Source organism: Microtus oregoni, unplaced genomic scaffold, assembly GCF_018167655.1.
Source record: "Microtus oregoni isolate MIOR12 unplaced genomic scaffold, Mior012 000020F_ref0000438, whole genome shotgun sequence".
Lineage (NCBI taxonomy): Eukaryota > Metazoa > Chordata > Mammalia > Rodentia > Cricetidae > Microtus > Microtus oregoni.
The window spans coordinates 8,325,022-8,343,002 of NW_024543079.1; the positions used below are offsets into that span (position 1 = coordinate 8,325,022).

The 17,981-nt window shown below is 43.1% G+C and overlaps 1 protein-coding gene across 13 annotated transcripts in view; it reads left to right on the forward strand.

Moving 5' to 3' along the window:
* The window catches only part of Ptprt (protein tyrosine phosphatase receptor type T), a 1,081,821-nt gene that overhangs the window by 1,012,895 nt on the left and 50,945 nt on the right, over positions 1-17,981 (forward strand). For all 13 annotated transcript variants that reach the window (XR_005976047.1, XM_041670836.1, XM_041670844.1 and 10 more), the window contains 2 exons: positions 7,502-7,589; positions 15,823-15,899. Coding sequence is in view for 12 of the 13 variants with exons in the window: in XM_041670836.1 (XP_041526770.1) it covers positions 7,502-7,589; positions 15,823-15,899 (165 nt within the window). In the remaining variant the exon portion in view is untranslated. The remainder of the gene's footprint in view (positions 1-7,501; positions 7,590-15,822; positions 15,900-17,981) is intronic.

The window sequence follows — 17,981 nt, forward strand, 5'->3', positions numbered from 1 at the left end:
CCCTTCCCCTCCTCTCACCTGAAAGAGGTACTACAACACTGAGTCTCAGATGGCAAAATGACTTTCAGTAAAAATATCCAAGCCCTGTAGTCAGCTTGCCTTTCTGCCTTTCCCCCATTCACATGCACAGTTGCCTTGCTCAAAGTATTTCTTGACAAGAAAAGCGAATGACAGGCCCTACTAAAATGGCTCCTCCTTGGTGAGGACTCTCTGAAAGTTTCCTTCCATAGAAAACAGTGGGAACAGGGAGAAATCCTGGTAGGCTGAACTGATTTTGGTGGAGGCAGGCTCTTGGCTGTGCCCTGAAGCATCATCCGGGAACTGGCTGATCAGCAATCCTGGGGCCGGGTTTTGCTGCACCTCAGGGCATTTCACATCCAATTATCTCCGGGGATGCAGTCAAGCCAAGGGAGGTACCACTGCTGACAGAGCTGCTAGGTTAGTGGGGCTGCAGGAAAATGAAGTGGACTGGCACACATCAGCATAGGATTGGAGATGAGTTGTTCTCAGAAACTATGTTCTGAGGTCTATTTGGGGCTTGGACCCAAAGAATTAAAAGCGTTATAAAGACCCTTCTTAAGCTAGTAGAAGAAAAGGAAATAGGCATTTAGAGATGATTCTTAGTTCTAACAGGGAATTAATGAACTAAGTAACTAAGTAGGGAAACAGAAGCAGGTTACTCAGACTTGGGGACTAAGCACAACAGAGTCTAAGAAGGAATGATCTGTGATCATGTGGTCTGAGTCTCCCACTGACACTGTGGCTTGGCAGGTGAGTAACAGACATAAGAAGAGTGTCTGGATTGGGCAAAAACAACCATTAAATCATGACATCTATCAGGCCAATTAACAAAGGTGAAAGGGGAATTAGGTAACAAATACCCTCTGATGTTTATCATAATGTGACAATAGCTTCCTCATCAAATGCTCCCAAAGCATTCCTATTGCCTTTGAATAAAACTCACATCCTATCTGTGATCTATAGGATCTACACTGAGTCACATCTATGGGCTGTGGAATATTACTTTACACTGTGTGGATACATGTCACTGTGATTGGTTTAATAAAGAAGCTGACTAATAGCTGAAAAGAATAAGATTAGAAAGGAGAAACAGAATAAAAGAATGCTGAGAGGAAGAAAGGCAAAGTCTGGAGTTGCCACACAGATGCCAATGGAGCAGGAGATGAACATGTCATGTTAATAAAAGAAAAGGATATGGGTTTACTTAAAATGTAAGAGCTAGTTAATAATAAGCCTGAGCTATTGGTTGAGCACTTGTGATTAATATTAAGCCTCTGAGTGATAATTTGAAAGTGGCTGTGGGACAGGAAAACTGCATCTACAACTATGTGCCACTGACTCACATAATGTATACCTTTTATTCTTTCTGCTCTGGAGACCCTCCCTCAAGTTCTAGAATACCATGAGCTCATTCCATGTCAGGGTCTCTGCATTTGCTTTTCCCTCCCCCTGGAACACTCTTCGCAGTTCTTGATATGGCTGATATTTGTTTATCACTTAGTTTGAGATCAAATATGTCACCCAAAGACTGAAGTAGCATACATAGTATCAGGAAAGTTAAAATTACTGCACCTCAGGTGCTGGGTGATTTTTCCTAAGAACACATGAACTAATAAATTCACTCCAGATAGATAGCTGACAACAGAACAAAGAAATGATTGTGCCAAGTCTAGCTTAGTGAACCAGTAAGTTTATTGAAGTTACTTATAGGAGTATGGGTGAATATTTACTTACAGGACATGTATGACATATAAGGCAGCTATATCATAACAAAAAGTCCACAAAGGTAATGGCTCACAAAAGCTCCGGCCCTGGTTTTACCAGTAAGATTTGTAGCCACGTGTTCTGGTTGGAACATTTTCTCTCTTCCACAGCTGTTATTGCTTATATAACCTTGGAGAGGGGCCTTGTGAATCTTCTAAGTTTCAGGAGTGTCCTAAGACTTGTGAACTGTTTCATCTTTGAGCCTTGAAATTTTTACTTCCTGAGTCTTAAAGATCTTCCCTCCAGCTTCAATTTGGAAGAAATTACTATGCAACACGGAAAGAGGTTGGTCTCTCAGGAAAGGGATGTCAGAAAAGGCTTATAGAATGTGGATGCTCAGTGAAATCATAGATGGTTTAAACAAACTCCAGGTTGGATGCCAGATGTGGTATTATTGAGCAGCTTGATAAATCTTAACTGAGAGAAGAATATAGCTGGCAAAGAGGCAGTGGGCATTCCTGTCAGCTGGGATTCAGGGATGTTTAGCCATTTTCTTTGTGGTCATGAACAATGCTCATACTTTCGTCTCTGTTGAGAAGTAACTGAAGAAAGGTCTTGCAATTGTCCCTTCCCATCATGACTCTCAAAAGGGCTCTCGTCTCAGACTGGTTTCTGTGAAATTTTTATGCTCACTAGGAAAGCCCTGGGGTTCAGCTGTGAGTGTCAGGCCAGCTTGCCAGTACCAAGGTCTCTGCTTTTCTCTTTCTCAAATGTTACCTTTTCACATAGCCTGCCCAAACCTCTCTTTCTGAATTGCTCTTTATCCCTAGTTTCTGTCTCCCTATGCACCCTGCTCATCTACTTCAAAGCACACATTAAAAACTGTAACCACGTGTTTGTTGGTATGTCATCTGCCTCTCCCCACCGTGAAAGTGGTTCAGGAAATAGTATCTGTCACATCTATTGCCGTCATTTCTAGAACCTAATCCAGAATCTAGCCTCAGATGACTACCATGGAAAGAGGTACTGGAAAGAGGGACATAGTCTCCTGTGTTGCTGAGCAGCTATTTTCCAGCCTCCAGACCTCACTTTCCTAGGTTACACAATAATCTACTTCTTTTTTTTTTTAATTTAAAAAGACCTTTTCAAATCTGACTTTTGAGGCTTTAATGAATATAAAGGCTCAGCTCTCCAGGGACAAGGACATCCCCAAACATATCTTTTGAAATTAAGGACTGCCTTGGGAAACAAACACTAGGGAAGAGTGGGGAACCTTGCCACACTCAGAAGGGAATACAGAAACAGGGCTTCACACTTTAAGAAGAAAGAACCAAAAAAGGGAAGCAGAGATTGATAATAGAGGAGTATAATGAGGTGGCAATTTTGGTTTCAAAAGAATGTGATTAGCTCCTAATGACTGCCACCATTCCCTGGTCAATCTACTGTAACTAGCCACTAATGTAAAAATAATGCCCCTGGCTCCTTCACTTTGAAGAGGAGATGAATCTCCCTTTCATGCTCTTACCCCTCAGATTTGTTTTCTTGAAGAGATTATCCTCTATTAGGCTGCAACTGCCTAAAAGGGGAAACATATGGGTGATCAAAGTCTGCCAATTAGGGGCCATTACCACCTCCCCTCGGTGGTCCTATTAGGAACACCTTCTGTATTTGTCAACATTGTCACAAAACCCCACACCCCATTTCTGGTGCCTATGTGTATTCCCATGGGGAAGTAGCCCTCAGTCATTAACAACTGTTATGTTGGGTGTAGGATTTCTCTGAGATAGTGTAGTAGGAAGGCTGCTTGTTTGTTCCCGGCTGCTCAGGCCCAAAATAACCACACAGAAACTCTATTAATTAAATCATTGCTTGGCCTATTACTCTAGTGTATTCCTAAAAAACTCTTACATATTAAATTAACCCATTTCTATTATTTTATATTTTGCCACGAGGCTCGTGGCCTACCAGCAAGGTTCCAGCTGGAGCTCACATCTTTCTCCTCTGGCAGTTCCATGACTTCTCACTGACACCCCCTTCTTTCTCCCAGAATTCAGTTTTCCCTGCCTAACTCTATTCTGCTTTGTTCAGGCCCAAGACAGTTTCTTTATTAAGCAATGGTATTCATAGCATAGAGAGGGGAATCCCACATCAGGATAGGTTTGCCTTGGCTTGTCTCCAAGGCCATGTTTTGGTGTTTAGCCACAATTCAGAACTCTAGGATTGGCAAGATGCACTTTCATTGGATGTCTGCAGTGTTACAATACAGAGAGACCATGCTTATTCTACTGGGTCCATGGAGGTAGGCCAAGACAAAGCTCAGGGCCAGAGCAAGAAGAAATCCAGCCAGCAATGCTGCTTAAAGGACAGGCAGGAAACTGTGGGACAGTGAGCAATCTGTCACTGAGGTTGACACTGTGAATCAGCTGATAAGCTGCTTGAAGACCACAGTGGGCAGGACAGTTTTCAAGGTCATGGATGAGTCTGCAATTCCAAGATCTTTGTCATCCACAGACTCAGAAGCCACTCAGTTATTATTCATTTTATTCATTCCAAGCTTGTCATTCTCACAGTATGAAGCACAGTGCTAGTAGTGGGCCCTGGAAATGGAATTATAAATGTGGTGTTCTCCTTTCCCTGAAGAAGCCCATGGCCACTTTGGAAGGTAGGCTTTTATGTTCTTAGATGTAGATGTGTCCATGTGGTAATATATGGAAGTGACTGGCTCTAGCTGAGAATGCAGTAGGGAAGGGTGAGCATAAAGACCAGGCAAGGGAAAAGAAGCTTGGATGTGTTTGGAAAGATTCTTAGGGATTTTACAGGAACCTCGAGTGGAAAGGACTTTTAAGTAGAAAGAACATGTTTAAAGTCTCAGAAACCTAAAGGACTTTGTACATGGTCAAAATAAGACTGAAAGAACGTTTGGGGTGAAGTCATAAAGGGCTTGTTATGAATTTGGAATTTACTCAATAAATTCCAATAAAAAAAGGAGTAGCTGGGTCCTGTTCACCATTTATAAAAATCACTCTGATTACAATGGAGGATGAATTGGAGGAAACAAAACCAAAGCCATGAAATCCAAAGGTAAATTATCTCTGCCGGGAAATTTGCCATTTTCACAGTGAAATCTCATAGGAGCTTTGATCATGGCCAATGTCCACATTTTATCACAGACAGTGACCTATCTGATCTGGAGTAAGTCCTTGGCATCAAGAGTTTAAAACCAAACACAAGTAATGCCAGCATGCAACCATAAAGAGACTGTAAGTATCTGAAACCTAAATTCTGACACACAGCAGATACTAAACGTACTTTCCCATAAGATTCATATGGAAATAGTCTGCCCCACCACCATGTTGGAATGAACAATTGACTTTTATCACATAGAGTTCCAAGTAGAAAATCTGCTCCCCAAAGATCATCACAATTATCAAGAAAGACAAAACTGTCACTAAGACTCTGACACACAGCAATACGCCTGGCAGGCTGACTGACAGAAGTGGGGCCGCCCAGTTAGAAGGTAAGATGGGGTGGGAAGCTGAGTTAGGCACAAGAACAAAAAGCATCAGTAGTCTAAAGATAGCCTAAACCAAGGGTTCACTGTGCACAAACTCTGCTTTTTCATACACAGTGACCATGCCTGTCTCTGAGATCATGGTCTTCTGAGTGACTGAATTTCTGACCAATTGGTGAGGACTTGCTCTTGCTTGGGATGGACCCATTGAAGAATAGAAGGGCAAGGTGAAGGCTGATGTGTTAAGGTGAAGGCTGATGTGTTAAGATGAGCAAATGTCTCCTCCTCCACTGTGCAGACCAAATCTGGTATTGTAAGTAATGTCAGGACCATGAATAGCACACTCATCCTATCCTGTGGAGAAGAATAAAGACATTCACCAAAATATGGTTTGTCCTGAATGATGCTGCAGGCTTGCTAAAGCTGTCTCCACTCCATAAATGCTCATTTCTCCCCTCTGTGGTGGAACTGATGGCATCTTCACTTTGCTCTAGACCTCTTGGCCCTTAGCTCTTGCAAACCATCCACATGGGTGTTCACTTGGCTGTCACTTACGTACCTGCCTCCCTCTTAAACTGATGGCCGGCTTCTACCTCCTCCCTGCCTTTAAACTCTGGAGCTCTGCAACAAACTTCCTGATCAACAGCCCAGCTTAGGTGTCTTGCAGACATCTCAAACTTGGGTGCCAGTAATACTATTATCATTTTTACTAACTTCAGCACGTTAAAATACTCAGTGCCCACTAGTTGGGAATCTTCTATGTATATTATATACCCAAAATGCAATGCTTACTTCCCACCCAATCAATAATGTTTCTCCCTTAAATTTCTCCATTTCAGTAAATGACATTTCTCTAGTTCTTCAAGCCATTGACCTAGAGGTCAGCCTACATTCTTCTTTCTTTCACAGTTCCTGTCTAAATTTCTTGCATTAGTGCCCTCTGCAAATCTATACCTTCATGGTTCTCTGCACACCAACATGACAGCTTCCTCTAGTAAGCATCTATGTTTCGTTACCTGAGGACTTCCTCAAGACTAAAGAATATCTGCACTACCTACAGAGCAAGGCATAAACATGAGGGTTTTCTAACACTTATTCTCCAACAACAGTAGAAGAGAAACAATTGGCAACCATTCCAGCTCTCTCCTTCCCCTCTCATACAAGAGCCCTGGACATGAGATGTGTTCATGAATTATTGAGCTCCAATTTGACTTGGTGGTACAGTGACAATCTGCCCTGTCAGCTTCATTCCCTTGACTGTCTGCTTCCCCCTCTCTCCTCTCATTCTCTTTGATTGCCTCCAAACCCAGCCACTTGTACCCAAAGCCTTATCTTTGGGTCTTCTTCTGAGGTGACCTAAGTCTGACATGCTTACCTGAACAACCACAAAATAATTGCTTCTCTCATAGCCACTACTACTACTTGCTCCAGCAGTCCAAGGACCATTACAAGGTACGATTGCAATCAATTCATAACCAATTACCCTGTTTCTTCTCTGGCCTTCTTAGAGTCTGCATTCCACAGGAACACGAATGCTCTTTGTATAGCAGATGAGGGGACCTCCTTGCTCAGAGCCCTCTATTGGTTCCCTAGCACACTTAGAACAACATTCTTTATTAACCAGGAACTATGATACTTGGGGGTCATTTGGATTCTCAGATCCTCCCTAGAAGTTTCCAGGCATCAGCTCCCCCCAACAATCCTGCAATACTCTCATCCTATGAACACGATCATGTAATCACTCTCTGACCTTTGCACCTGTTCCTTTTACCTGGAAAGTACTTCCTACTTTTCTCAGTGTGACTGACTTCTTCACCTCATCAGGGAATGAATTTGCATGTGAGTCTTTCACAGAAAACTTCCTAAGCTGTTATCCTCCTGTGGTTCTTCATATCTTCATATATGAAATTGGATTTGCTTTGTCCTTTGCTATATTTCCTAATCCACTGGACAGCCTAGAGTTCAAGTACCTAGAAAAACTCCCAAAACATAATATGAGATCAATGAGCATCTGCTGAGTATATGAATGAATGGATGGATGGATGAATGATTCACTACTCGACTAGACTGTAAACTCATGACAGAAAGAAGATAAAACAATATTTGAGCAAGCAATGTAAGCTCATAGGAGGCACCACTACAGACACATAGCCCTGTGTACTGAGTCCCCCATCATAGTCAATACCCATTTCCTGTTATTGGTTCCTCTACACTTAAGGAGAGTTGCATCTCAGGCTATGCTAACCATCTGCCTTTGCCTTGTAGGCCTTACCAGAGGGACAGACAGCTTCGTGGGACACAGCCAAGGAAGATGAAAACCGCAATAAGAATCGATATGGAAACATCATATCCTGTAAGTGTCCTTCTGAGAGGTTAGATTTTGGGAAATGTGGGAGAAAAAAAAAAGTTCTTGTTTCCTGGGATTTGATATAAAATAATCCTTATGTTTCCAGCTTTGGGTTAGTAGATTATTACAATGATCCCAGGAAGGGTGGCAAGACCCAACTAAATTCAGTAGTAATCCTAAAGGGGGAAGGAAGAGAGAGAGAGTTGAGGGACAGCCATAAAACGAACTACCACTCACGGACAGCATACAAGTTTTGGCATTTCCAGATGATGACATGAACAGCCTTCAAGACAGCAGAGTTACCCCAGACAAAGTGTTGGGTCAGTGATCTGTTAAGAGGTGCCCATAGCAACCTTCCTGTGATATATTGTAGCCCAACCCAGGCCTTTTGACATCCTACCCACTGTGTGAGGACCATTTCTTAAGATCTTAGGTTACCCCAGTTTGGGCAAAGAAAGGAGAAACGGGGAAATCCTTAGGGACAAGTTATTTCTAGCACCGTGAAAAGTTTTGTTTTAACTGTCTAGACATCTCAAAAGAAAAAACGCTGGAGAAAGAATAAGACACAGGCAGTTTGTAAAGGAAGAAAGAGGCAGAAGTTTTCGCTTAGCTGTTTCCTGTGCTGATTTAGGAATGGGCTGTGAATAGTGGAACTAATCAGAAAACATTTATAATTTCTCTCTTGCATGCAGACAGCAAGATTTCTTACAAGTGAAGTGTCGGAAAGAGATATTCAAATAGTCAGCAGACATATATTAAGGCATAATGTGTGGGCCTCCTCTGAACACTTCCTGTGCTGGGCACTGGAAAATGTCTTTGTTCTGTGACAGGTGTCTATTCGCTATGGCTTGTCCCCACTGTCATTGCTTTCAGTACAGTGCCTGGTGTCCTGTAACCAGTGCATTATCCAATGCCATTGGCAGGTTGTGAGCTCAAATAAGGTTCACTGTTGAAAACAGGTTTCCAACTGGGCAGTGGTGACACACACCTTTAATCCCAGCACTCAGGAGGCAGAGGCAGGCGGATCTCTATGAGTTGAGGCCAGCCCGATATACAGAACTAGTGCCAGGATAGGCTCCAATGCTACACAGAGAAACCCTGTCTCAAAAAACCAAAAAGAAAATAAAAAAAAAGAAGAAGAAAGAAAAGAAAAAGAAAACAAGTTTCCAATGCCCTGCTCCCAGGAATATTGAACCTATGCGAAAAGTAAATGCCTTGACCATAAGAAAGGGAGACCTACTCATTGACAGACAGGAATATTTTAGGCCAACGGTCAGAAGCCAAGATGTATGAGAGATACACAAAAGATAGGAGAGCTAATGTGAGCTTACCAATTCCAACCGGACTTGGAAGGAACAAGCATAGGACCAAACTAGACCCTTTGAATGTGGTTGACAGTTGCATGGTTGGGGCAGACTGAGGGACCACTGGCAGTGGCACGGTGATTTATCTTTACTGCATGTAGTGGCTTTTTGGGCTCCTATTCTCTTTGGATGGATACCTTGCTCAGCCTAGATGTAGTAGGGAGGGCCTGGGACCTTTCGCAAAGCAAAGTGCTTTACCCTCTCTTAGGATTAGAGGGGTGAGGTGAGAGAGTTTGTGGAGGGAAGGGAGTGGGAATTTGGATTAGTATTTTTTAAAAAAAAAATCTAATAGGAGAGAGAGAGAGAGAGAGAGAGAGAGAGAGAGAGAGAGAGAGAGAGATATTTCCTGGTGGGGCACTGCCTGGTGACATCCTGAGGATGCAAGGAGCTGCAGTGGTAACAACACTGTCCCCTGTCCTCTCTGGGTGCTCTTCCTGTCTGTTCTTCCTCTCTCTCCTGTCTCTGCGGTGGGAGCTTCCCAGCTTCAGCTAGCAGCTAACATAGATCTGCGGAGTCAAGGAGACACACAGAACGGATGTGTATCTCTTTGTGTGGTGCCCAAGCCATACCTTCTGTGTCCCAATAAGGGTAATTCAATCAAGATTGAATGTTTAGACCTTTAGCTTCGATGAGGTACCCAGGCAGTCCCTGTGGAATTACCTGCCTCCTCCCTACCCACTCGTGCAAGATGATAGCATTAACATTTCCAATACTTCCAGGAAATGGTTTTGCAGCTCCACAATTCATTGTAATGAGTCAAATCTCTTTTCTCTGAAAAATTGCTCCTGTTTTTTACCCTCTGCTGTCCCCAGAAGACAGGAGGAAAAATTATAAAGTATGCAAATGAGAGTCTCTCCCAGCCCCACCTTTCTGAAGTGATTCTCTCTTAAAGCAGATGTGACTTGAGATGACTGATTTATTGGGTTTTGTCTGATGATGGAGAAAAGTGGGGAATCTGGGGTTTGGTTTTTAGTTAGAATTGCACAAAGGAGAGAACTGAACCTCATCCTCCAGAGTGGTTGTGAAATGACAACAAGATAGAGACAGGGGACCAGGGTTGGGGACCGAGTTGTTGGTGGGAAACAAGGGATAGAGGGATTTGGGGCACTGGGGTCTTGGGGGCCAGTTTGCCACTATGTAAGGAGGCTGTCTGCCTTATACCTTCTATTGAGTGACAGAACTCCACAGAGCCTTGAGTTTTCCATCCATGAAGTAAGGTATGCAATTTGCCACTCAGAGTTACTTTTTTAATCAAATGGCACAGTATCCATGCAGCTTCCGGAATAGTCCATGGAACACCTTACACTCTCCATACAGATAAATTCCTATCCCTTGCCACCTGCCACTGAGGGGTCTTTGACCTCATGGCCCACTTCCAGGAAGTCTCCTGATCTTTCCCAAGAGAGATTAAAGTTAGGACAAATCTGTGCTGAATAACTCAACATTAATTTGCATGCTCAAAACAGGGCACACACTGTGAAAAGCTTGCTAAAACATGCATTTTCCTCTTGCAGCTTCTGATTCTGGAAACTGGAGTATGGCCCCAAAATCTGGATATCTAAAGATCACACTTAGAAATCCATTGGTCTATAATAAGAATAAGGCTCAACTTAGATATTTGTGTTGATCTTTACAGCAGGTTCAATGTTTTCATATTTTATCTCTTTTCATCTCGGGCACAAGTCTGTAGTTAAAAAAAATATTATGTGGGGGTTATAGTTGAATAAATAGAGGTTCAAGGAATATTACAACCCAAACCAAGTATTATTATGATCTAGTTAGGGAGTGGAGAGGGCAACTCAGGTCGGCCTTCACAATTCAGCCGATCCTTTAGCTCTCTTCTAATAAGGATAAGAATTGGTTTTTGATGTTGGGGCAGGTCAGGACGGCAGGTGAGACAGTGGATCAGCCATGGCGAGATAAAGAGTTTGGTCATGATGCATGGTCTCAGACAAGTGTGTGCCTCAGCACGTGTGAAGACTCTGTGACCAGAACAAACACAGTATATTGGAACCACTTAAGATCAAGGTTACCAGGGAAGTGTGTGGAGAGGAGACCATGACAGGGCAGTGGGTTCTCAGGCAATCAGAGCCGGTGTGGCTTTGTGGGGAATGGTAAGAGTCTCTGCTAGTGATATGCTCTGGTTGATTCATGCCAGTGAACAAAAGCAGAGGTATGGTAAGCATAAATTTCGTACATCTGTAGTTTACAATCGGTGATGGTGGTGAAATTTACACCACCCACATTATATATCAGACCTCTGTTCCCTTTCGGTGAGCTGTTTGTAAGCTTCTGAAACAGTTACCAGCCTACCATGGGCCCACATTCTACAGCCATAAAGAACAGATAGTTTAAAGAGAGAAGATGATGTCCTCCTGCCCCTGCAGCTGTGTTCATGGGACAGTTTTAAACTTCCAAGTCCTTCATAGCTACTCTACCATCAAGCAAAGGCTATTTCTTTCCCAGTCCCCACCTCCTCGAGGAACCTGGAGTATCCAGGCTCCTGCCTCTTCATCTTACTTCCCATTCAGGGAGCTTCTCCTCCTCCACAAGATTCTTCATAACCCTTCTCTTTGTCTTGACTCTCAAATGCTGCATGCCAAATTAGTTGTTTTTCAAGCTTGCAAAATGTAGATAGAGCATAATGAACATTCTGGGCGGCTTGTAAATTACCTTGTATAAGCTCCTTGCCATCACTGGCTGCCCCATCTTTCTCCATGTGCATGTGAGTAAACACAATTTTTATCTTTCTAATTACATAAAGTTAGCAGAAGAAAGGGACACAGAATAATATTAGCATTTCCCAGGACAGATAAATAAACCATGAGGACACTGCCATTCTTTGCATTGCCTCTCTGCTAGACCTGGATCTGAATTCTGTCCGTTAAGGAACACATCCATTACTCCTGTGTCTGCAGATAAACAGATTTGTCTTGGGGCAGATGGACAAATGGGGAACATTAGCTTTCTAGGTGTCTCTACTGTCACCCCACTGTGTGCCTTATATCTAGCCCAAGCCTCCATTTATTGAGTCCCTGCTGTATGCCAGGCACTATCCTCTATTTCTTTAGGAGCAATTTTAGTTTTATAGAGAAGCTGAGTGGCAAGTACAGAATTCTGCACCAGTTATATGTTGTTTCCACTTTCATCAACACTGCAGAACATTTGTTGCTGTTGATGGCCTAATATTGGTCCATTATTGTTAGTTTAAGTCCACAGTTTACATTAGGGCTCACGTTGTATGTTATGCAGTTCTGTAGAACTGGAAAGTGCATATATTCCAAGTACAGTATTTTATGGAATAGTTTCCTTGCCCTAAATGTCCCCATTGCTCAACATATTTAACCCTCCTTCCTCCTCTTCTAAACCTCTGCCAATCATTGAGGTTTTTGTAGACTCTATGGTTTCTTCCTCTTTTGGAGTATTATATAGTTAGAACCATATGTAGACTCAACATTCAACATAGCCTTTCCAGATTGGCTTCCACTACTTAGCAATAGTATTTAAGTCTCTGCCATGTCTTTTATAGTTTGTGAGTTCATTTCTTTTTATCACTGAATAATATTCCAGTATATGGCTATATCAACCTTTATTTATCCAATTCACTTACTGAGGATATTTTTGGTTGTTTCCAAATTTGTATGATCATGGCTAACGCTGCTTGTGTACAGTTTTTAATGTAGGCATAAAATTGGAATACTTTGGATAAATACCAAATAGTGTAATTACTGGATCTCATGGTGATGGATTCTTCATTTTGTAAAAAATGGCCTTGTTATCTTCCAAGTGGCTGCACCATTGTATGTTTTCTCTAGCAATGAGTAGGTGAGCATTCCCTTTACAAATATTAGCAAATATTTGCTGGTATTGTGAGGGTTTTGCCACTGTTGCATGTGTAGTATTTTACTGCTGAAACTTTAAATGTTCTAGGTACTTGTGCCTTGGTGCCTTAAAGTGGCATAGAGAACACTCCATTCTATCCAGCCTTCTCCTCTGTCTCCTCTTGCTACTGTTTCCCTCACAATCAGTGATCCCAGGAAAAAAAGACTCTTCTGCAGTCCTACACTATAGCACCTTCCTGCAAAGTGCTGGCTCTTTGAGGATCCCTGCTTCCACAGTGTCCTCTAAGAGAAAAACTTCCTGGATGCCCCTGGGTCAAAGCTTCCTCACTTTTAATTCCTGAGTCTCATTTCACTACAAAAGCTCTCTGTTCCTCTTTTACGAGACCTTGCTGTTTCCCTTCCATTCGTGAGCCATCTCCTTGATCAAATTGCCCCTGTTGCTTAAGCATGAAGCTCAGCTACTCTAACCCTTTCTTAGTTCCTTCAACTAGGCTGGCACATAGTAGGTAAGCAGCAAGTGTGTTCTTAATAATAAAAGAAGATATTGGTAGACAAACTGATGGTTAGAGACACATATGCTCTTTAAGGATATTTGACTCAAAATTGTAGGTTTTTTCTTTTGCTTTGTTTCTAATGATTTTTGCATATATCCCTTTTATCATTTTAAACCAGAATCTCTATTTCCACTGCTATAGTCTCCAGGCAAGCATAACTCAGTAAGTAAAGGAGATTTTGATCTGCCTCTTTAGTATAGCAGGCAATTCATCAGTCTCATAAATAAAAGAGATTTTGAATCACCAAGTCATTAATAAAAGCACTAGATAAAAACATAATATATACATTTCCTTTTTCAGAGACTTATAAATTCTGTCACTGCTCGTAGCCGGGGTTCAGAGTCAGGTCACACTCCTACAGAATGGCCATCCCCAGGAAGTCTCCCTCTCTTGAGTGCTGAGGGCTGGGGACCACTCACTTGCACAGACCCTAACGGTAGTTACCCTTTGAGATGCCTGTACTTCCTCAGGACGGCGAGTTCTGTTGGTAGAACAGGATGCACCTTAGAGAGTAGCTGTCTAATTGGTGAAAGTGCTTATCTTCTGTGAGCCTGAGAAAGCAGATATAATAGCACTTCATTGTGACCATGATAAGGTGAAGAGCTACTTTTAGGGAAAAGTGAGTGAGATGGTGTACCTAATATTGGAGCTTTATAATGAATTAAGTAAAGTTTAAGTTGAAACTCTCCTCACCCAAGACCCCACATCTCTATCCCATACCCAAGCAGAATTACCTCCTACCTACTCCTCCTTCCCAGTGGCTTCCAATGAAACATTTCCTCCTTGGAGAATTAGAACAGGGGTTTCCAGTATAATGCATTATCCAAGCATGGCACCTGCTGCCTGTTGATACTCATGATTGATTCCGAGTTAATAGATATTAGTGGTGCCTTATACTAGTCCAGGGCCTGTTTGCCCAAAGCTGGATCCATCCTTGACCTTCCAGTTGATGTTACATTACAAGGAGCTGATCTCTGCAAAGTCCTTGCAATCAGGAACTCTCCCACTTGAGTCCAGCTCCTGCCAAAGACACCCATGGTGGCTCCAGTTCTACTTGACTCCAAATCTAGAGTTCTGAGAAGGCCACCCCATCTTTCTCTTCTTCCAGTCTATTAAAGTAGCCTCTCTTTGTTGTTTTTCTAAATTATCTCACTTCTTAAATATTCCTTCCATCACTCAACCAACAACTTCTGTAGCCATCCTCCGCTGTGAATACTTATATGGTTTCTAATCTCCTACTTGGAGCTTTTTGGAAGTAGGAACATACGAACTTGAAGTTAATAGGCCCAGACTGTCTATGTCACACCATTCACTAGTCATATGGCCAATTTTTATGAACCTCAGTTTGCTCGTTTGTTACAAGGACTAATGGAACCATTCTGCCTCGCTCATGAGATCACTGAGAGCACCCAATGGGGCCATTCACTCATCCACTCATCCACTCACCAAGTACCCACTGAGCTCCTGCTGTGTGCTACTCCCATAAGGCTGTAAGGGATGAAACACAGAACCATCAATGCCCCATCGCAAGAAACTCAAGTCAGTGCCAGCAAATGTGCTTAGAAACTGAAGAGTACTATAAAAGTCTACAAGGAAAAGCTGTTTTCCCTCCTTAACCCTATGAGGCCCTAGGATGCCCACACCTCTCTATCCCACCGATTGTGAACCCCATCTCTGCCCTGGAGTATAATGGGGGTAATGTATGCAATGGCAGGTGCACAGTGACCCAGGTAGCAGACTGGGGGTTCTCACCAGACCCAACCAAGATGTTCCCTAGTGTGTGTAAATTAGCATGTCAGAATTGACATTAATTAATTGCAAAGGATTATCCAGCTTTTTCTGATGTACCATTTAAAGTGTTATTTGAAGCAAGCATGTTATTGACTAAAGCCCGAACATCTTATTGTTTATGTCTAGACTGTGTTTGAAAAGGCATCCTCGGTAACATGATTTTTAGTTATTGATGACCCCTTTTCTGATGATCCAGTCCTCAGTTTAATGAGAGTATTGATAACAAGACACTGCCGACATTCTGTGTGCATCAGTGCTCCAAGAGACAAACATAAAGTAGTTTGTGTTCATGGGGAAATGGGTAAACTTGCTGTTTTTAAACAAGCATAGAAAGGAAGCATATTGATTCAGACTCCATGACCTTATGGTCTGGGCACAGATATCAGTCTCTCATTCCATGAAGCAGGTATTTCTATCCCGATATTAATGATGAAATCACTAAGACTTAGGAGCTGGGGATACACCTGCTCAGGTAATGGTGAAATCATAATCAAAACAGAAAGTAGAAAATGGGTCCTTTGTCAGATTCATTACCTCTCTGTACCTCTGTTTCCTCATTTATAAACAACATATAACTGTGAGAAAGAGGCAGAGTCCCTGATGAGTGACAGTTCTACAGAAGACAACAACTGACCCCTCCTTTCACAGCTTCTCATCCACCACTTCCTGCTATTTGTTCTCTCTCCAGATGACCACTCCCGGGTGAGGCTGTTGGTGCTGGATGGAGACCCCCACTCTGACTACATCAATGCCAACTACATCGATGTGAGTATCTTGATTGGGCTAAGTAGCTATGGGCTAGAGTTGACTGTTCAGACTCGAGATCTAATTGAGAGGCTGTCTTTAACCTGTCCATCAGAAGGTAGCCGGAACATGTCCAGAGCTGTGTGTCATTTTCCTAGTTTGTATGGCACAAGTTGATTATCCACCCAGAGCTACAGCTGCTTTCAAGCAGACTAGAGTCATCTGTTCTTTGCAACTCCAGGGAAACGGCTGATCTTATTCATTCAATCCATGCATTAATGTGTATGTGTCTGTCTACTCAGTCATTCATTTGAAGATACAACCATCGATGCAACAAAATGTTTAAAATACTCACTATGTGCTAGATATTATGAGGGCCATAAAACTAAAAATGTCAGGGTCTCCACCCTCAAAAACATTAGAAAAGAGAAGCTGTGCTCATCTGTGGTAAACTAGGGTAAACTAGAGCTTGCTGACTATTATAGGTTCAGATAAAATACTTTCAGGATTCAGGAATGGGAAACATCACTTCTTCAATCAGAGATGCAGAAAATTGTGTGAGTCAAAGCTTCAGGTGCAAGTGAAATTCAAACTCAAAGCGAGAGAGGATGCACCTTTGGTTAGGGAACTGCTCTCGCCAAGAGGAAGAAAGAAGAGTTTGGAAAGAAAGACATATCATCTCTGTCTGAGGGCAGTGGGAACAGGATAGTGGCAGTACTGGAAAATGGGGTTGGCCCTGGATCCTTGATGACTTAGGAGGTTGAGCCCTGAAGGAAAGAGAAAGCTATTGAAGGTGTCTGAATATGGGCGGTCCCATTCAGCACTGAGCTCTACAATTCTTCTGCTCCTGGAGGAAAGGGAAAGCCCAGAAAAGAGAGCCTGGAATTAATACACAGCCAAGTAGGAGGGAGGCTGCCACCACATTTCAGACACTGCTGAGAAAGGGACTCGGTTCAAAGAGGAGCCAAGAACGGCGTGCACAGAAGTGAGAGACTCTACGAAGGAGGAAGTATGACCACTATTGCCAAGTGGATAGCCCGGCATCACTGACCCAAGCTGACTTCTCAAGGACTCAGCTCAGAGCCCAGAGGCCTTGAAGAAAGACTCAGTTTCCCACTGATCCCTCAGATGCCTGAGTGTATTGATAGACCAGCTATGAAGTACAATAGCAAGTTTCGTGAATTTTTTTTTTATTGAGAAAAGGAAAAAAAAAAAACAAGTTTCCACCTCCTCCCAGCCTTCCATTTCCCTCCCCCTCCTCCCCCCCCACGCCCCTCCTCCCACCCTTCTCCCCTTCTCCCCACTCCTTTCCCCCTCCCTCTCCAGTCCAAAGAGCAGTCAGGGTTTTCTGCCCTGTGGTAAGACCTAGGACCTCCCACCTCCGTCCATATCTAGGAAGGTGAACATCCAAACTGGCTGGGCTCCCACAAAGCCATCACATTACGTAGGATCAAACCCCCGTGCCATTGTCCTTTGCGTCTCATCAGCCCTCATAATTCGCCATGTTCAGAGAGTCCAGTTTTATCCCATGCTTTTTCAGTCACAGTCCAGCTGGTCTTGGTGAGCTCTCAATAGATCAGCTCCACTGTCTCAGTGGGTGGGTGCATCCCTCGTGGTCCCGACTTCTTTGCTCATGTTCTCCCTCCTTCTGCTCCTCATTGGGACTTTGGGAGCTCAGTCCAGTGCTCCAGTGTGGGTCTCTGTCTCTATCTCCATCCATCACCAGATGAAGGTTCTATGATGATATGCAAGATATTCGTCAGTATTGCTCAAGGATAGGGTCATTTCAGGTTCCCTATTCTCAACTGCCCAAGGAACTAACTGGGGACCTCAGCTTGGGCACCTGGGAGCCCCTCTAGGGTCAGGTCTCTTGCCAACCCTAAAGTGGTTCCCTTAACTAAGAATTGTGGTTCCGTGCTCCCCTGTCCAACCTTCCTTTATCCCAATCCTCCTGCTTTCCCAAGGCCCGACCTCCTTCCCTTCTAACTTTTCTCTCCCCATCTCCCCTTACCCCCAACCCACCCCACCCCAAGATCAGTAGATTCATTAGTTTAACAAACATTTATTGAACCTTAAACCTGATAACTACTTCACACTTTACAC